Source organism: Mycteria americana, chromosome 18, assembly GCF_035582795.1.
Source record: "Mycteria americana isolate JAX WOST 10 ecotype Jacksonville Zoo and Gardens chromosome 18, USCA_MyAme_1.0, whole genome shotgun sequence".
Lineage (NCBI taxonomy): Eukaryota > Metazoa > Chordata > Aves > Ciconiiformes > Ciconiidae > Mycteria > Mycteria americana.
In genome coordinates, this window is record NC_134382.1 from 6,209,383 (window position 1) to 6,230,717 (window position 21,335).

The 21,335-nt window shown below is 38.1% G+C and overlaps 1 protein-coding gene across 6 annotated transcripts in view; it reads right to left on the minus strand.

Annotated features, from left to right (window-relative positions):
• Window positions 1-21,335, minus strand: part of KIF1B (kinesin family member 1B) — a 93,002-nt gene that overhangs the window by 19,114 nt on the left and 52,553 nt on the right. For 3 of the 6 annotated variants that reach the window (XM_075520814.1, XM_075520813.1, XM_075520812.1), the window contains 9 exons: window positions 12,753-12,846; window positions 11,822-11,970; window positions 11,041-11,219; window positions 9,882-10,019; window positions 8,868-9,116; window positions 3,325-3,443; window positions 1,440-1,525; window positions 1,163-1,292; window positions 651-810 (listed from right to left, as the gene is read on the minus strand). In XM_075520814.1, coding sequence (XP_075376929.1) covers window positions 651-810; window positions 1,163-1,292; window positions 1,440-1,525; window positions 3,325-3,443; window positions 8,868-9,116; window positions 9,882-10,019; window positions 11,041-11,219; window positions 11,822-11,970; window positions 12,753-12,846 — 1,304 coding nt within the window. Of the gene's footprint in view, window positions 1-650; window positions 811-1,162; window positions 1,293-1,439; window positions 1,526-3,324; window positions 3,444-8,867; window positions 9,117-9,881; window positions 10,020-11,040; window positions 11,220-11,821; window positions 11,971-12,752; window positions 12,847-16,171; window positions 21,329-21,335 lie in introns of those variants that run through there. The other 3 variants (XM_075520816.1, XM_075520815.1, XM_075520817.1) reach the window with 2 other exon arrangements.

Here is a 21,335-nt window from a genome sequence, read left to right on the forward strand (position 1 = left end):
TTAAAAAAACAAACAAACAAACAAAAAAAACCAAAAAACAAACCACACACGAAAAATAAAACACCCCAGAACAGTTTAGTGAAGATTGCTGTGCTGTGAACCCAACACTAAAAGGAAACCCATAAATTAATTCTGCTAGAACTTTACAGGGAGTTGAGTGATGGCCTAAAGTTAGGAATACCCTAGTCTTTGGGACCACAATTCCTGTACTTGTTTTGTGTCTTTATTGCTCCCATTTTCGTTCTCTTTCTTAAGAAACTAAGCCAAAGAACACTTTTGCTTGAGAGCTACTGATTGACTCAAGGGTCATATAGCTTTCATTCTAATTGTGCATATGTACAATCCAATATAGAATTTTTCACATTAAAAGCCATTATCAAGCAAAAACTTAAGATATCTATAACTAGTAACTTAAGAGTCCTCTCTGATTCTTAATTCCTTTCTGCAAAACTTTATTCCTTGACACCATGCTAACACGAAGCAGGTACTGCTCGTAACAGGAATTTCAATAACTGACAAGGTGTTTTTCTCTGCTATACCACACTGCCACTGATTTGAAAAGCTCTCAGTCAGACCCTCCATTGCCCACTATTATTTGCACTCTCTATCAAACCATTCATTGCCTAATGTAAATAAGGGCAAATTCTTACTTGAACTGGCAGAAAATATCTGCGTATTCAGGAAGGATGCCGCTGGCCTGTAGCACTGTCACACGGAAGGTAAACACGTTACCCAGTTTCAAGTGATCACCAATTTCCTCAGTGAATCCTTCCATAGTCATCTTTCCATCCAAAGTGGCTGACTTCAAGTCTTCGGGAGAAACAAACATCCCATATGAAACCACTTTTTTTTTTTTTTCCCCTCTCCTTTCTTTTCTTAAAATATTCCTTTAGGCAACAGTTTAGTCCCATCGCACTTTTTTGTTTTTCTTTTGAGCCCAAATTATTTGCTGATAATCAAAACCTCCAAATACCTGGGAATAGTTTTTCTGCACAGTTCTTCAAATGAGTAACTCCAGCATCTATCATATGCAACCCATCAGTTACACCTCTCCCTACCTATCATATTCCTGAAGGACACTCAGAACCCCTTTCTATCACTGACTGCAAGTGTCCCAGATTTCCCTTAAATTCTCCAAAACTACTACATATTTCTTGCTTACCTAGCTCATTCATTCTGTTGATCTCCTCTGGAGGAGTGGTAACCTCCGAATTCTGTCCTTGCCCTTCCACAATTCTTAATTCTTCTAATGACAGACCAGACCGAGTCATCGCCACTGAAGAAAAATCACTCTGAAAAATTAAATGAAGTTGCATGGAACAGACTGCTGCAGTTTCTGGTTTCCCCATCCCTTTCTTCCCCCCACATTACTTATTCTTTATTTAGAAGCACAAGCTACTACACTCAAAGAAACTTAACTCAATTTTAAAACTTCTTACCTTATCAAAATATTCATTGTCGAATGAAATTTTAGCTGTGCCAGACTGTCGAATACCAGATCCATAATCTGGGGCTTCTTCATCAGCTAAAAAACGGGGGGGGGGAGAAAAAATATTATGGGGGGAAGACAGAAAAATCCTCAAAGTTATTGAAATGTAAATTATGATTACAACAGAAACCAGTCTGTAAAGTAGAAGAAGCCTGGTTCCAGTCATCCAATAAAAGGTTAGAATAAGTGCTGGAAAACATCATAGCAGAAATCTATCCATCATGAACTCAAGTGTGGGAAGAAAACAAGAGAAGTTGTGAAGTTTCATCATAAATATACTTAACTTTAGAGAATTTTGAATGCAAAACAACTTTAGTACTCATTCTGATTATTTATTTACTTCTACTATACTTGAGGTGAATTAACATACCATAATACAACGACCCACATGGGAATGTATACTCACATTGATTTAAGCTGCCATCTAAAATTCTGTAACCATAAACTAAGCAGTCACACTAGGAAAGCTTCACAAGTAAATGCTGTAAGTTTGAAAGGCGGTTCTGTCCGTACAATCTGTCCATTTAACCTCCTCCTCTTTGTGGACAGTAACAACAATGAGGCCTGGTTAAACGCCAGATGTTTTTTCCACAGTAAATGCATGCTTGCAGGAGAAATCCCAAGATTCAGAACGTGTTCTGAAACTTCGCTTAGGGACCAAATAATGCCATGGCCCTTTTTCAAGAGATGTCCCCAGTTCCATTTTTATTAGCCATGGTGTATTCTATTTGTTTGGATGGATAAATGGAGTATTTATTTGGAAGTATTTGGTCAATGCTAAGGAGACCAAACCAAGCTAGAAATGAGACTTTTGTACACATTAAAATAGATTTTATTTCACTTGCTGTTTTAGTCCCTGCCAGAGTGATTCTTACACATCTTCAGAGTCTGAGGATTCATTATACGTTCCCATGGAGAGTGAAACTTCCAGGGTTACCCTACCTAAACAATAAAGAAATGTTGGCAGTTAGCCACTGCTAGAAAGGACAAATTATGGGAAGTATCTGTGGTCTCACCAGCATGGATAAGACATGGCTAACTACCAACAGTAAAACTCAACTAGCTCACCCTATACTGGAAAAGTATAAAATATTAGCAGCTGACTAGCAGACTGCAGTTAAGCTCTGGCATGCATACAATGGCAGTTCAAAACTGGATGAAGTAGTTACCATCCCCATATATCTACCCTTCTCTTCTGAAAAGTTGATTCTTGGTGATTAAACAGTATATTAAAGCAGCTTCTAAGTTTCAACACATTTTAGTGAGGCAATGAAATGGAAAACTGCTGCTGATTTCCGTTTATACTATGCTGAAAACCATCAGTTCAGGAACTTCTTCACATTCAGTCACAGAATGGAGGAGCACATTTCTGCTCATTATTTAAAAGGATAGTTTGAGAAAAGCAAACACGTGGTACATTTAACTTTTCTGCAAGTCATCACAACTAGCAAACTTGCATATACCCTTGTCCACTGTTTATGCTGGGTGCCAGAAAGAAAACCTTTGCTTAATTTTTAGTTTTTAGACTTCCTGACACTAGTTATCCCTTTCACTGTCTTAAAAAGCAGTGTTGCATTAGTTGCCAGGTATAAACTTCAGTGGTCAATACCATCATTTTAGAAGCTTCTGATCAGCAGCATTATTTCAAGATTTATTCATGCTTGGCCCCTATCATTCACAGCAACGAAAAAATTTCAAAAGCAAGTTAATAACAAAGAACAAGTGTTCTTTGTAACACTAAAATTATTCAGGTTTGATTTGTTTGCCTGTTTTTTAAAGCTGCAGCTACTCCTAGTGTACCAAAGAGTTGCAACGTAAAGCTCTCAGTATCTCACCTGCTATAGCTTGCACTGCTACTCGCAGAAATCCTCGTACTTCTCCTTTCTCACTAACAACAGCTACTCTGTGAATAAGAGGCACCGGGTACAGTAGATTGCTCAGGTATACAAATGCTCTGGTAACAGGAAGGAAAGAAAACACAAACAGCATTAGGCAATCATCTGCAAAACCAGACTGCAGTATTTGGTTGGCTAATGGGACATTCAAATCTTCAGACAGTCTATTTTATTCCATCTATTAGACCTGCACTGTGATCCTGTATCCATATTGTCCACACAGGGCTCTTCAGCAGTGTCAAAGCTAAGTGAAGCCACAAAATGGTCTAAACCAGAGTATATTGGAGACACAGGGCTTATATTAGTGAGTTACAAAACATATGAAGGAGACAATTTAAGATGATGGCTTTATATAAGGTAAATTTGGATGCACTACAGTTGTAAATGGAGCTGTTAGCAAGATGGTAGAAGTCTACTAAGAACTACTGCTTATAAAGAATTGTTTGAGTTTTCCATTCCATGAGTATAGTTTGAAGTGATAAATTGAAAGGGAATTGATCTACTGTGTTCACACAGCCTCAAATATTTTACTGAACATGTAAAAATACTCTTCAAAACAAACTGACTGAATGTTTTCCTCTCTTCTACATACATCTGATAACACTGTATACAGAGTAATTAGAAATCCCCAATAAACCATAAGTCATCTCTTAGGTTTCTTGGAAGATTCACTGAGTGTACGGATAGTGGAAGACTGATAGTCTTCACAGCTAAATATCTTCAGGAGTAATATATTTGTTTCTTTAAAAGAAAAAACCACAAACAATAAAACACCACAACAGTACTCTAGAGCAATCATTTAGAAATTACAGTTTACAATAGGAAAAGCAGCATTTAGGCCCAGTACTGGATGATCCTGCCATAACACTAACTTTTAAAGTTATATACAAGCAGGGTCTATTCTGGAACAATAAAGTTAACAAGTTTTATTGTACAGATTTTTAATTTAAAGTTAGACTACTGTTATTAGTTATTCTACGTTTCTGCAATGAATTGCAAAAGTTCTTAGAACACCACACTTCAGTGTGATTAGCTTGAGCAAAACTTTAAATGTTGAGAAGCCTAACAAGTCAGGTAAAGAATGGCCCTCAACAAGGGGAAAAAAAATGGAAGGCTTTATTTCTTAAGTGAGCTGTTTCAGAGTTCAGAAGAGTACTGAAATGCATAGAAGTTTAACCAATAGTTTTACCAGTCATTAAATTTAAAGTGATGAACCGATTTTGTAATTATTATGAATTTATGCATATTAAATTATACTAAACACCAGTCATTTGTTTAACTGGATTTCCTTCTTGCAGTCCTTTTTATTAGACTTTATTATTAAATATAATTAATTCCTCAAATTTATAACTGTTATTGTTTAATATTCATAGGGAAAGTCCTGCATAACAAAAGAGGATTGAGAGAGAAATAAAGATATTCACTGCCTCTGTCTGGAGACATCAGCTGTAAAATTTGTTCCGTGCACACAGCAAGACTGATCCAAGCTCAATTCCTTGTGACACATAGCTAAGGACCAAAGTCAGAAAAAGTAAGTGTTTCTCCTTGGGTTCACGTGCCCATTCCCAGAACGAATGAATTATCTTGAAATGACAAGGTAGTCAAACAGGTGTCAGTTGTGAACCAAAGAGACAAAAATAAGGCTACTAAAAACAAGGTGGTGACAAAATGCAATAGAGAAGAGAATGATTAATAGTCTATAAAAGTAGCAAAACAAAAAATGAAGAAAACTATACAACAACAAACAAACAACCGCAACGTAACACTTGACTAAGATTAGGATCTAATTCTTTTTCAGTCTGCTCCAAAGTGAGGTAAGCACTGATAAAGCAGGGGAAGGGGGAAGAAACTAAATTTAAAGTAACAAAATGGAAAGTTTAATTTTTTTTTTCCCCTCTAAGAAAACATTTTCATTTTTAGCTTTGAAATTTCAGGCAGTGCTCATTTGAGAAAGCAGCATCCCACCATACAAGAAAACAGTCCCCCACACTAACAAACTGGAATCGTTTACTTGGACTGGACCAGGGATGGAGTTCAGGAAGGTATATAGTTATATGCTCAACACAAAAAACCACACGCAGTTTGAAAACCACATTTCAAGCCAGGGGGAATGGACATTTTTCCCCAACAGAAAGGAATCTAAATAGCCTTGCACTGATATGCATACACTAAGAGACAGTTTCACTAACTAATAGAGGCAGTCATTACAGAAGCCTTTCTACTTCAAAGCCAAACGAGTAGAAAGGGAAAGCATTAACTGCATGAAAAATAAAAATATATTTTTATTTGCATGACTAAAGTTCTGATGCTGCTGTCCAACGTAGGACAGTCAGAGCATTCAGCTTTATTAGCAACTACAATTTTGTCACCTCGGTAAAATGACAATCCCAAAGAAAAAAAATATTTCTCATCTTCCTTAACTTCCTTCCATCCAGTCACCTAGCTCACTGGCATAATTTTAACTTAGAGAAAGAAAAGCACACAATGCAAAAAGTTTTAAGCTTCCTGTTTGGTGACGAAAATGCTGGATATCTTCTGTAGAATGGAGAGCAATAGCACGTTTGATGTACAGAGAGAAGAGCTGTTTTATGCAGTAGTACTGCCTTCCAGCGCCACTCCATCTGCTTCATCACAAGATAGTACCAAGTTAGGAGTGGATGAAATCTTAAGGTTATCCTCCTCCTCCTCTTCCCACATCTGGGAGGACTCCTACTCCCCAAACATCCCATATGCAAGTGTCCCCCTGCACCTTAGCCCAGCAGACTGAAAGAGGGGGAGCTGTATTAGCAGAAAGATTGGTGAGGTAAAATGGCATACTCACAACAAAACTGGAAATGAAATTTAACGAACACAATTTTTTTTAAAAATCAAAACAAAAACAACAGAACTCAGAATGATGACAAGTATTTTTTAAATAAACACATCAATTCAAGATTTAAATAAAATATCCCATAGTCCTCTCCCACCTCCCTTAAAAACACAGCAAATGCTTGGTATGTCACACCATTAAATAGAATCAGTCTTAAAGACAGCCCAGCATGCCAGAAGAGATGGCTAAAGGGACCAGCTCTTTTTTTCCCTTTTCTTTAATAGTTATAGTACAAATAAAAGACAGTCACAGCACAGAGAGAGAGAGAAAAAAAATACTGTGATGCCCAAGGAGTTGGATAACTACATGATCAATTTCTCCTCCTCTCCTTTGTGACCTGGGCTCATTATTGCTGATGACCCCCCCCAAAATATTAAAAATTATTTTATTTCTGTCCTACACATTCTACAATATATAAAACAGTACACAGTTCAAAGTGTTAAAGAATTTTGGGTTTGTTATAAATTGAACACTACCTTGTGCTCAAGACAATACCTACATAGATGGACATACCCTCTGATACTTGTAAGTCACACTGTTCAAAAGTAGAATTCTCATGCTGGAAGACACTGAGGAATCAAAATAGTTTCTACTCAGTGGTGCTAAACAGTCTAACAGCTTTCTGCTGACAGAATCAGCACAACAAAAGAACAGAACAGGAATAGAAACAGAACAGAATAGAAACCAACAACTGGGAAAAAGCCATTCAGCTGTCTACTCAGAAATAATACAAACTAAGTTTCATTCCTCAGTACAATTTACAACCCAAGTAGAGTTCCTTAATATGTGGAGCTTACGTGACTCAGGCTAGCACCCTTAACTGCTGCAGCTTCATATGTCTGTCTACAGAGACAGAGCTCAGTATTCTTTTTAATACAAGGAAACGGGAAGCAAGTTGTGTCATGGCCAGGAAGCACGACTGTTTTCATTATACACTGTATTTGCTCAGCTTGTGTTGTGCTTCCTGAGGAGTTTGTGAAATGAAGATGAATAGCTCAACTTTTTCCCAAGCACTGAAGGTCCCGCTCTGAAAGGACATGCACAACAGGAGAATACGCTGACTATGCCAGCACTGTTACAAGAAAGCAGTCCTAGCCATTGCAAACAGCGCACATATGCTTTAACTAGCTGACAACCACTTCCAAGCCAGTTAAGGTGGCTTTCCCAAATTGACTCTCGTGAATCAGATCAACCTGAAAGAATTAAATTTCATAAAGCACATTATCAGACATTGCACATAAGGGCACAAATTCACAGAGATCAGAGAGGACTAACGCAATTTCTTGCATCTTTAGTAACTGTAATTTTTGTTTCGAAGACTAGATCAAGGAAGTTCCGAGTTTTAATCACAGCTTGTAAATAGGTCCACTAAAGACAAAGAAGAGGTCAGATGATACAGCTAAACCGATCTAAAAGCTTGATTAAAGACTGACAAACTCAGTCCCTCATTTTCACAAATAATGCAATCAAGTTTCTTGCATTTGAGGAAACTGCAAAAAGATCCTGCCTTCCTGACCATGAAGTCTTCCCTGCTTACAGTCACAGAAAAGGATAACGCCAAGCTCTGGTCCTTTCTCCTTTGCTCCTCCCTTCCACCAGCCACAGAGTCTTACCCCCTCTTTGTACAATGCCTGTGGTAACCACCTCCCTTACTGTTTTAACAAGTAGATTGGCTTACAAAGTGATCAAATAAGCAAAAAAAAACATAATTGGGGGAGCAGGAGCAGAAGAGAGGGGAGCAAAGTCACTAAATAAAATCTTTCTGTTTCTTGAGTAACATGTTTGAGCAAGACTATCTGAAGAAACAGTGCAAAGTACTACGTTTTTTTTTAATAAAACTTGCTGTCCTTAGGGTCTACACCACAGACTGAGGTCTGATAATGCCTTAATCATATCTAGATTGGCAAAACAGATAATACTCTGAAATACATTATGCAAACTTGTTTCAGAAATTCAAGCATAGTGCATGGGGAAAGCGCTGATAAACACCACCAGCCAGTGAATTTTAATGATGATGACTTTTCACTACGAAATATTTGCTACCAAGAGTCATGCATAATCTGAGAAGCCAAATCATTTCAAAGAATACTCTTTTCCTCATCCAGAAAGGACCATTCTTCTTTCTCCTCATGCCATCTTTTCTCTTCAGACACAGAGGATGGTAGATGAGTTTTCAAAAAATGGATTTATTGGATTGGACTTAAAGACTTTCCACCATACTCTGAGATTCTCTTCTATGGGAGAAAATTACATACTACAATACTATCTTAGTGATCTTGCAATGGTTAAATAGAGCATTCTGTAGATATGGCTTAAATACTGTACACAAGCAAAACCACATTTTTTCTATGTTGTCACAGTTATCTAGAAACAGATTTACTCACATTGTCGCGTCTAAGGGTTACTTTCTCAATTATTATTTAGGTGTTAATGGCCTCTGACTTGGGAACTTAAAACTTAATGTTAAACTACACTCATTCTCTGGCAATTCCAATTTATGTATATAGATACTTTGGCTGGCTTGACAGATATTCTATGCAGCACAAGGCAAAGCCATTGCAGTCTACAGCAAGAGCTGGTCCCTTTTGGCCATTCTCACAGTAACCTCACCAACCTTCCCACTAAAATGAACCAAGGGGATCGGTCGTAAAACGGGTCGCGCCCATCATTGAAGAGGTCTGATCCCTCCTCAGTTCCAACGTCGGAGCCAGTATCATCCACAAAGGCCTCATCATCAAAGTCCTCCATCTCATCCTGCTGTTCATCAGCCAGTTCAGTGATGTCGGAGTCAGCCGTGGAGAAAGTGGGGGAGGGCGTGCGATCAGCAAGACGCTCATTCACGCAGCCATGGAATATGGGGGAGCTAGATATCAGTTAACGGAATACCAGTTAACAGAGTGAGGGGAAAGAAGAACGCTTCATTTAACAGCCGTCTGTTGCCATCAGCCACAGAGACCACCTGAACAACAAGCAAAGGCTTCAAACCATCTGGACTGCAATGAAACGCAAGGGAAAGGATTGCTAACAAAGTCAGGAAAAAGAGCATCCTTGAACTGAGCAGAAAGCAAATGAAAAATTAATATAAACATGGCCAAACATACAGATAATGAGAGCACATCCGTTTAACAGAGCTACAATTCTTATTTCCAACACGTAGCATTTTTGTAAATAAAAATATTGTAAAGGTGTAGCCGACATCAGGAAATATTAAAGAATCCCATTGCATATTAGGTATTTCCAAAGGGTATGACCAAACTATTTGAACCACATATGTAAGTAAGGCCCTGGGCCATTTTTCCCCTCATTTTCCAGTGTTCTTCATATTCTCCCAGCTCTGCTTCAGTGACTTTAGATAGAACTTAGCTAGCTACCCTTTTTTAAAAATGAACTTATAACTTACTAAGGGTTCAGTCAAATCAGATTCTACAAGGTTACACCAGAACTGGCAACATTCTAAAGAGCATTTTCTGCTCTTCACTATATTTTAAGTCTGTCAGAAATCCCTGAAAGACAACACACACAACTAACGCTAGTGGCCATACAGTTTATAACCACATTCAAAGTCAAAGTTCATCCAGAACTGACAAGAGTTACCAGTGTACCAGCAGCTGAGATTATCGTCACATACCTTCCCACCAGCTTGAACCAATGAAATCGATCGTAAAAGGGGTCACTGCCTGTCATTGTGCTTTCACTCTCATCTTGTGTATTAGATGCCATTTCCCCAGCTCTGTCGTACATATCGCGCATCAGGTCCAACCTCTGCCTGCACAGAAGAAAGCAGGATTAAAAAAATTAATAGAGAGTGAATAAAAAAAACCAGAGAACATGAAGTGAGGTACACTGACTTCACCTGTACCAAATTACACATAGGAAAGGGATAATAAAGAACAAAGGCGTCTGTACCACTAAGTTCGGTACTGTACTAATTCTCTGACATGTTAAGGATTCTGGGAAAAATTTTGTAGGCTAAGCCCACAAACCACGAGGCAAGGTCACTGCAGAAGCTCACGTAAATCTCAGATTTCATTCAAACTTCTAAACATTCTTCTTTCACATCTAATTTTGGCACAATTTTTTGCTTCCTTTTTTGCATCAGACAATGTTGCTGAGTAATTTAGGCAGTTTTTTTCATTCCACTCCAGAAATGTCGGCATTTTGATTCAAAAGTGAACTGATTCTATTACAGACATATATTTATTTATTTTATTGACGAAACCAAGCGTTTCACACTGCAACATTGTTTGTCTGGAAGTTATTAGTGGAAAAAAGGTTCTTCAGTCAGTATTTAGAGTGGGGAAAAGACAAATGTCTTCTGCCTGTTTTCAAGAATATGATGAAAATAATTCAAGTTACAGTCAGAATTTGTGTAGCTTCCATAGAAATAGAATCTTCTTTATCTAAGCTTTCTATTATAAATGATGCCCTATACTACTAGGTTATATAAAAGCAGATGGCAAGGAAACCTTTGCAGTGAAAGGAACATGAAAAAAAAATTAATGCAGAGAGACGAGCTGTGATGACCCTTACTAGATTTAAAAAATAAAATAAAACCTTAAGTTACAAAAATTAAATGTGGAGGCAAGGTAAGATGCTGGAGAACAAATGCACTTGTTTAAAGAATCTAGAAAGCTGGCATTTAAAACATACCACACTGTCTGGAAAGTTGGCATTTGGAAGGACACAGAGAAAAACAAGTACAACAGAGAATGAGCAGCAAGGGGTGAAATTTTTCAGTTAAGCTCCTTGGATATAAGGAAGTTTGTTCTCCAATAATATTTACATACTTGAGTTTTTCTAAGGACCAGTAATGCGTTGCTCCATTCTTCAGATCCTGGACTTCCACAGCTACCACTGTACGGGGGAAAGGCCTATTGTCCCGGGTCTTCTCCAACTCAGTGGGCAAAAGCTCTGGTGGCAGTGGTGAGTAAAGGGTGTCTGTCAGCAGGACAAACTGAAACTGCACCTGAATGGAAAAAGGAAAATTTAGTTCTGAGAAGTCAGATATCAGCATCACAAAGGGGACGGAGACCTAACCGAAGGCAACATATGAAGCCAGTTTGACTTTCACCTCTGAACAGATTCAGGTTTTTTTTTTTTTTTCCTACCCCCCCCCCCCCAAATGGCATAAAACATATTTTTCAGCTGAGTACACTTATCTTGCCTCTATCATCACAGCTATCAGAGGTCTGGAAAACTATAGACCTAGCACATCCTGCAGCACCCACTTCTCTTGGAAAGATGAATGACCACATGAAGTTAAAAGCAAAAAGGAAGAGACAGGGCCCTCGGGAAATGTGCATGTACATGTGTTTATGATATTGACAGGAACAACATAAGGGAAATGAAGAAGAGGAGAATATATCAACCACATTTGCATGGGATGTTCATTCAACCAGAAGTCTGAATCAGAGACTCACAATTTTCTGAACCCTTTTAAAGGCCAAACTAATAAGCAAGAGACATATAACTTTAAAGACTACAAGTAACTCTGAGCGTTTGAAGCAGGATTCTACAGTCTAAATTTATGAGTCAGAAAATTCAAAGAGATACTCTTCGTGTCCCTACCTTTTTCTTTAACTCTACACTGATTGCATTGGCTTCTTTCAGATATACTGCATTTCCCCAGAGCTGGTCCCTCAGTGAAGTAAACTGGTGAAATTTCCACTTCCTGAAAGCCCACTGTGCAAGTTCATACTCATGTCGTGTCCAGGGCACTAGGACGAGCAAAAAAAAGAGAGAAATAAAACACTGCGGCTTCTTCTCTAAACCATCACATGCAGTATCTAATACTACTGCTGACTGTGTCACCAAGTTCTCAACACCTTTTCTTGAAGAGAAGAACAGAAAATTAAAACCTGCATTTTCATTATTCAGTGAGGAAAAACTAGATTCAAATTTCCTCACCATTAGCACTGGAGATAGAACGATCAAGTAAGGAGATTTAGAACACAGAAAACAAAATAAGTTTTACTCTGATTCTTTTAAATTAGTTAACAATTATTAAAGCCAAATGCTGAAATAGTGGAATGAAAGGAGGTATTATGGGAATAATAAACTATCTACTGTCCAGAAATGGAGTTATACAGCCATGTCACAGCATGAATCCTAAGAATTCCTACCAAGGAGAAAAAAGAAATTTCAAAATCAAAACAAAGAAATAGAGGCAACAGTATTATTTTGGTTTAAGATATTTGAACTCTGTTAGTGCCAAGAAGAGATAGATTCCTTCAAATTCAAGACCACCAAATCAAAGCTTGTAGTTAAACTAACCTAGTTTGTGCATCAATTGAATTTGGGGATGTATATCTACTGTTTATGTGGAACTTATTCTATGAAAAGGTATTTTACATCTTTATGCTGTGAAGATTACAGATCAAGAAGTTATGAAGGGTTTCGCAGCTTTCCAAAGCAAGTTTTCTATCTATTGCAAGAGATATTATAGCAACTGTCCCTTTAGGCTTGGCTATATCCAAATTATTTTTAGCTTCAAACTCACCTTCCTCCTCCTCTTCTTCCTCCTCTGTTGTTTCAGCTGCCAAGGATCGTGTCTCTACCTGCTTCTGTAAGGCCTGCAGCTTACTCTCATAGTCCTGTGGGGAGAGAGGAGATACCGTGTAGGAGGACAGACAAAAGCAAGGAGAACAGTTAAGAGAGACTAACACCTCAGATGGAGTGACAGACACAGAGAACAAATACATAAAGACATTTCCATTAATGTTCAGAGGTCACATACCAACATCTATTGTTTTAGTATAATTTGCCCTTGAAAAGAGAGAAGACAGAGGCCAATACAATTAAGATAGTAGTGTTGTTTTTTAAAATCATCAGATACACATGCTCATAGTATCTGTAAGAGGGAAAGGTTTAGGAATTTTTTTTTTTTGCTAAAGACTGGAAAAAGGGGATTTTTGGGCGGCACCTGCTTGCTGCTTTCAGGGAGGTAGGAAAGAGGCAGAAATAGAGAAAAGTACAGAAATAAATTAAAAAGGGGAGGATTATTCACCTTCATTTTCTCAAACAGAAGGATTAACAGCATCACTGATTTGCCTTTTGATACAAAAAAGTAATTTCAGATTTTAGGGAAAAAAAAAAAAAGACATTTCATTTTCAATTAGATTTCCTTCTTGGGATGTAAGTATGTGTATTTAATCACATACTCTCACATACTCTCACATGTGTATTTAATATATCAGAAGATGAAAAAAATACCACTGCCCTGGCAAGTGGGCAGAGAAGTCTGTGCAGAGGTTTCCCCACAAGGAGCACTTCAACAATACCTTCTGGTGTAAGAGCATTTTCTTCCTGTTCAGCATAATCATGCCTTGAAATAAATGCTACTGAGACCTAATGACCTTTTTATTATTTGCTGGTAAAACAAATACAAATTCAAGATATTTAGAACAGACACAGTCACTGTGCTCCTGGTCTCGGAGCCTACTTCACTACTGTATTTTATTTTTTGAAGATAATCCTTTGGCATATATTACACAAATTAAACTGGTTTCTCAAGATCTTTATACAAGAATTGCAACAACAATTCACTAATAGTGTTACAGAGTTCTTAAGGAGAATTCTTGAAGCCACTCATCTTGTATTCCAACCTTCTCTCTTCCACAATCCCAAATCCTAAAATTCTTCTCCAATGAACTGTTTGCAGTAATGCATTCTTAAGTCTAACACCTACAGAAGGAAAGCTTTACACTTTTCTCCCATCCTATTTAAGCATTCCACCTAAACCGCTACATGACTTTGTTTTCGTACAGCAAGTATAGTACTTAACACTGCCACAATGTGACTGTGTCAAATTTAACACAAGTTCAGTCAGAAAGACCTTTAGACAATATTTGGAAAGGAGATAAACCTGAAATATGTTCCTTTAAGTTTATAACTAAGATTTCCTGGAGGTAGCATTAAAAAACAGTAGCTGTGCTCTTAGAACAACCACCTGAAAGTGCAGAATTTTCAATACCATGAATTCAATACCCATGACCTTTAGGGAGAGAAAACTGAACTATTAAAGATATATGGCTTTTGTATGAGGGCTGCGTTTTAATTTTCTAATTGCCTCTTGAAATTTTATTTGGCTAAAATGCGCCGCCTTCTTCATTTGTGTCAGGCTCCATTCACTCTAAGATGGCTACATACTTACAGCGTAAGGAAACCTTAGCCCAGCAGCAAAAGAACTACAGACAAAACAAACACACATCCTTTCTTTTGATATTCCTTCTGAAATTCTTAATGATTGACCAAAAAACTATTCTAGACCCCATGAGGTTTCAGACTTATCTATAGTTCTGAAATACCCAGGGTACTCTCAAAAATTCGTTAACACGAAGGCACACTCTCTGATCTTTTTCTTCCCCCATGCGTGTAGATACTGGTATTACATGTGAAACCAAGATAAAACAGGTCAGATGTGAAGTGACAGAAACAAGCTTCTTTGCAAGGAAGGGCAAAATAATTTATTTTCCTGTAGTCTGAAGAAAATAATCTGAGGGTGTCATTTTGAGCAGCTAGATTGTAGAAGTGAAGAAATGAAAAGCTCTTCAAGTAGCGTTTAAGTAGAATCTTTGATCAGATTCTTTTGGAGAAACTGAAAAGCTGCAGAGAGAATGGTCAAAAATCAGGAGCATTCCACTGTGAAAATTCTACTTCCAGCATGAAAAACCCAGGCACATTAAATTCATTCAAAGACAAAGACCTGCTTCTTGTCTTCTCTATTTTCAGACTTGTGAGCCAAGTAAGTGTATCTTCTGTACATTTAAATACCTAGATAAATAAATGTTCAATATAAGCAGACACTTTATTGACTCCACACTAACGAACATTACTTTTAAAACTAAGTGAAAGAATTGAAGTTTATTTTCCCATAATGAAAATAAGAAATAGGTATCATTTCCCTAAGCAGAAAAACAGGACTAAGATTGCCTCCTGGCACTTGATACTATGGTGGTATTTAAAAATAATTGGCACTGAGCAATAGATGAAGGATGAATGTCAGGGTGGTTCACCCAGAAGGTGCACTGACTGCACTGTAAAAGGGGTTGGTTTGCTCTACTGAGAGACTGGTCAGCTCTCCAGATAAACACTTCCCCATCTGATTAGTGAGAATACACACATAATTGTTAGTACTGATGTAAAGGTGCCTCAACTACTAGAAAAGAAAAAAACCTGCATCTAGAAGCTGCTCTGAAGGTGCATGCCCTAGACTCCCTGGAACCCAATGCGTATTGTTGTACAGCTTCAAACTGGTTGATATCATTAGCTCCATGAATGTGGAGAAAGGGAATGCAAAGTTTATTTTGCACAGGAGCATAGAAGTATCTAAAGCCACAATAATCAGATTTTCTGAAAACAGGAAAAAAAAAAATCATACACTCAGACTAGGCCAAGCTTTTTAAGACCAGACTGGACCAGTTTTTTAAGCAGAACACTGTACCATAACAACTTCGATTCTTTGGATCTATGTGATGTCTGCAAAGGTTCTGTTGTGTACGTGATTCCCTCCTGTATTTGAGGTATACAAAAAAAGTCAGTTTCTTTTGTCTTCAGTGAGCAAATAGAGAACAGACAGCTCTGGATTTTCTTCCAGAATTTAGATAAACAGCACACAAGATGGTACAATGGGACAGCACTGAAGAGGAGTATGGCTTGTACCCACCTTGTGCCATAAAAAGCCTTTTTTTTTTTTTTTTTTTTAACTAAGTTATGTGACAGTAGACAACTCTGTGTAGGCTGCTTTTCACATAACTTGACAGCCAGAAAAATCAGGGTGGACAGACTTACAAGAATCAGACTGAGAAACAATTAAAGAAACCTTTTTAACTCTGCTAGAACAATACCAATCCCAAGACAAAAAATAAAATCAGGACAAGCCTGCAATCAAGTTTCATTTCCATTTCACTGAGACAAGTCTGACACTTACAAGAGTATTTCATAGTTTATTGAAAGAGCACTTGTTACAATACAAACCAGTTCTGCTTTTCACAAGGCAGATGCTTGCTCTTAAGACAATCCAAAAACTCATTTTTTCTTAAACAATAGACAGATCTGAAAATCCCATTTAATTCAAAGGCAGCTCACTGCTTTCTTTACAGTACAAATGGGTACACAGCATAGATTTCTCATGTGGCAGCTCCTGAAGTGGTTCAATGGGAAGTATCCAAGTCAAATTTCAACATATAAAGGATAAAGAACAAATTTCAACATATAAAGGATAAAGGACAAACAGTGACGGAGATACTGAAACTATGCTGAATGTACTGATAAAAATAGCATCCTCTAATTTGACAGATCCCTAAATTCAGATTGCTTGAGAAAGGATGTTGGAGTCAATCAGAGGAGCGTTAGTGGCATGCATTTCCCCCCACCCCCCAAATCCACGTGTCTCTAGTGAGTCCTAAAGGATATTTAAGAAATCATCACTAAGGCACAGGTGGATACAAGCCAGCTGTCAGAGCACACAGCACATGAGCACTTAGCAATGGCAATTAAGCTTACTAAAACAGCACTCCCATCATGGATGCTACATTTCCATTAACCTGAAAGCCTTTTCACACAGCCTTCTATGGAAGCAGCTGTATTACTGTTTATTAGCGCCATTAATGCAGAATTTGGAGTGAGAGGTGTGCGTATTTCTGAATAGTGCAAGGAGATCCACAAGTTCTCACATTGCTTCCCTTATCAGATGAGGCACTGCACTGTAATCAATATTCAATTCTTAAAGCGGGCAATTATTGTTATAGAACTTTTTTTTTTTCAAGTTTCATTTCTGTAATATCCTCCTAAAAGCCAGGAAAAAAAGCTGCTTCCTCTGAGCAGACTGGGCTCCATTTTGACTTTGACTATCCTTTTTCTTTGTTGTCAAATCTTACAACAACAGAATAAGCAGGGTTGTTTTTCTAGTGCTGCACTAAAACAGTGGGGTAAGACAGCCTGATGGTAACCTATTGCTCATCACCACCCCCCCCACCAGGCATTTACAGATACTTCTCAGATTTTTAAACTGAAATAAGTTGGCAAAAACTTTTTAATGTCTAGCATTAAAATATCAAGTAGCAGAGTTTTTATCTCATGTCAGTACATGTAGTTGCATGGACTTTGAAATTACTCCATGTTCAATCACATGGTGATTTCATATAGGCAGCCACAATCCTCAACAAAACTGGAACACAAGATAAAATTGGTTTGGTCTTCTCTCATAACCCATCCCATGCAGCCTAACTCTGGCTTACGTATTCCTACAGAATTGAGAGGATTTTCCCAACCACGCATTTTTAAGAGTCCAAGCCTTTTTGAGGATATGAAAGAACTTATTGACATGCACAAAAACAAAGTGCAATGCACTACTAAAAGAGGCTTCTAAAATAAAGGCAACAGCAAAATATTATTTGCAGCCCAAAGCTCATTTTGCAATTCTGACTCAAGCTCAAAGAAAGTATTGCTCATCTAGAAGGCTTCTTTTCTTTAAGAATCAAGACATTTTTGGACATGATGCTTTATTTCCTTCATTCAAGTAGGCCAAAGCATGAGACAAATGCAAGTTACAAAGCCATATTTGGACACAAAATTAAACCTGCCGTAAAAAAAAAAAAAAAAAAAATGTTCCAAGTGATGGAAAGAGCTGATTCTTTTAGGACAGTGAGAGGACTGACTTTGTATCTCCCACATCAGAGGGCCAGTATCCTATCAGTAACACATGTGCAGAGATTTAAGAGCTGACACTTGATCAATCGATATGTAAATGGTGCATGGCTGCCACTTACCATGTGTTGCAACCAGCACCTACACCATGCACAGCTGGGGGGGTGGGGGTGGGGAGTAGGACAGGAAACAAAAATAAGATGGAAAGTAAGCTTGAGGCACTTCCTACTCATCTACAGCTATGCTGAAACACGCAGAAGTAACAATTACCAGTAGGGCTTATATTTTATCAAAAAATAAGCAACCTCAAGTAAATTAAGGATATTTGTAAAAAACAGCACAAATCATTTAACTGTACAGATACGCTGCAAAGTGGACCTATCTTACCAAATGTGGTATCGTAGCCAATTTTGTTTCCAAAATTGCATTCAAGTTAAATTTAAAAGCAAATTAAGTCCTCAAAGCTTTCAATTGGCTTATACTTAAGTCCACAGATATTTTAGAAGTGCAATTTTGTTTTGCACTTTAAGAAACTCAGAAAGAAGAAAGTGTATTAATTAAAATTGAGACTCTCCAATTGAGATAAAACCCCAAGCTCATAAAGCCTATTCCTTAAGCAATAGTTTTTCTGTAATTTGTTTGAAACAATCTGAAGTAGGGATTGCAAGCATTTGTTTTATGGCAAATCACCCACAAGTATAAACCTCTTCAGATCAAAACAGATATTAAAAATTTTAAACTTGCATTTTGAGTGTCAGGAGAAGGAAAAGGAATCTTATTTTCTCCTCAAAATGACCTTCTCCTTTATTAAACAGGTCTTGAAACAGGGGTTTAATCCAAGACCAGAGGCACTAACATGAGGTATCACATTAAGATGAAACAGTTCAGTTCTCCTATCTTTGAGGAGAATTCAGCCAATTCAAAGTAGTGATCTATAAATCTTCATAAGAATAATTATTTCAAGAACATCTCCCAGACTCATGCCCGAGAAAGCTGAAAACATAAAATAAAAAGAATTAGCTTTTTGAGGTTTCTTCTTGCACCAGAGTGTCGAAAAATCCTAGTTCCTTTCCACAGTCTCTGTATAATAATTAAAAACTATTATATTTAGAGATACAATGGGAATTAGAAAAAGCTTATTTCCAAAGTATTGCTTCAGCAATATATATATATTCTGACATAAAATTCCATTCAGGCAGGTTTAACTGTCACAGCAATTTCATACCAATAATTATGAACTTAAGCAGAAGGAGAAAAGACATGTCCTACTCAGGGAGTAGGACTTTTGTGACCCAATAGCTCTTCTTAATTTCTCTATAAAAAAGCCACATATCTTGTCAGCCGACAACTTTTGGTTTATAGATGATGATTATTATTATTAAGAATTTGAGTTAAGAGTGGAAAATATTGTTCTGAAGAGCCAGATCAATTTAAAAACAGATGGTCAGTTTCCTTATTGTAAGAAAAAGCTCACAAGAAACATTCAATGCTATAAACTAAATTCCTCTTTTGATTGTCTACATAAAACACAGGAGGAAGGTAGCACTTTGTAAGTTCCAGACAATATTTTCAGCATTAGAAAAATACTCCAAGACACACACAAAAAAAACCCTGGTAAATGTGCTAGCAGGGAAGTTCTCCCCTCCGCATCCCTCCCTCCAAGTCTTCTAGTCTATGAAAAAAGTTCTTACAATTTTTCAAAATGTTCATCCAATCAATGTTGTTAAACTGCAACAAAAGTCCCATGCAAACTGAACGGGCTGAAGGGCCAGTACCTTGCATTTGTATGTCATATTACTCAAGTTCTACCTGGCCAAACAAAACCCAAGACATAAGCAAAGCCAATCCTGGCTGTTTCTTAATGATAAGCCAGAACTGCCCCTGCTTCCCTCCTCCCCCAGACTACTCTTGGCCAACTAATCATACTGTAGTTTCTCTGCCCGCTTTGAGGTTAGGTGCTGAGAATTGGCGCCTCATCCGTGGGGGCGTCACAAACTGGTTATAGTGGTTAAGCCGGTCAGTCTGTTTTGGGTGGACGTTAGCTGTATTGCCTTCTGCACTGCCTCCATTGTTGTGATTGCAGTAAGGTTGTCGGTGCTGGTGGATGTGGCGTTTTTGCTGGAAAGTCTGCACGTCTGGATTCTGCTGCCCGCTGTACGAGTGCAATGATTCAGATGAGCCCGATGTCTGACGCCGTAAGCTTTTTTGAGAGCCATTATTGAGAGAATTGCTTCTCCAGCGCAACTGAGGGGATGGCTGCTGCTGACTGCTAGGCTGTGACTGTGTGTTTAACTGCTGCCTGTTAATTTGGATATTATCTTGATTCCTCTGGGGGCCATAAAGATTCCACAGCTGCTGAGGGTCTTTAGAAGCAGCTCTACTTTCTTTTTCTTTGTTTTCATCTTTGTTCTTATCATCTTCTTTTGGAATTCTAACCTCTATAACTTCATCCTCTGTAATAATTATATGGGTGCCTGGACTCCATGAGTTCCTATGTTTGGGATTGCTTTTGAAAGGAAAGCGGGGCTTGCGATTTTCAGGCGGAATAAATCGGTGAGGCATATTTTGTCGACGAAGCTGTTTTGCTATTTCCTGCTGCTGCAGGTTTTTAAATCGAATCTGTTCTTGCCTCATCCAACGTAATCGCCCACGTCTGAAAGCTGGATCACCTGCCATTAACTGAGAAACACGCTCCTCTTTAGCAAGATCATCATTCTCGCTTCTTTTCAAGTCATCCGTGGGCTTCTTATCCACATCCACCACACCGGCAGAGTTTGGAGACTTAGCATTAGCTACAGTTGACTGAGCTTTCTCTGGAGACCCTATCAGAGGTAAAACCTTCTCCATTTTTAGCATCTTATTTCTAAGAACTTTTATCTCTTCATCCTTCATGTTGTTCTGCTTCTTCACTTCTTGCAAAATATCTTCCAATTTGTCTATATGCACCTTAAGGTCATCCACATCAGTTACTCCTTTACCATTGGCCATAACATCTTCAATTTTCTCATCTCCAACTCCTACTGTATCCCAGACATCACGAGCAACAGCTCGCCACGATTCACGCTCATTTGGGTCTTTTTTCCCATACATGGCACAAAGCTCTTTCATTTTAACAATGGCCAGAGCCTCAATCTCCTGCCTAGTGTGCCTGAAGTCATTGAGAGCTACCTCATAGCATATCTCTTTCACAGCCTGAATCTTTAAGTCTGAGATGGTAACCCATTTGGAGTCTTTGCTAAGACGTCGACGTTGGGGTATCTGGTACATTTTAATAGGCTCTCGTTTCTTCCCACTGCTGGGGAGGCCACACTTTTTTACAATGGTTTGGAGCTTGCTGGGGGGCAGCTTCTCTCTCAGGGAAGTGATCAGTCTCCAACTCTCCTCACACGATCTCTTGTCCGAATCATCCCCACTATCAGAGTCTGCATCCTTTGGA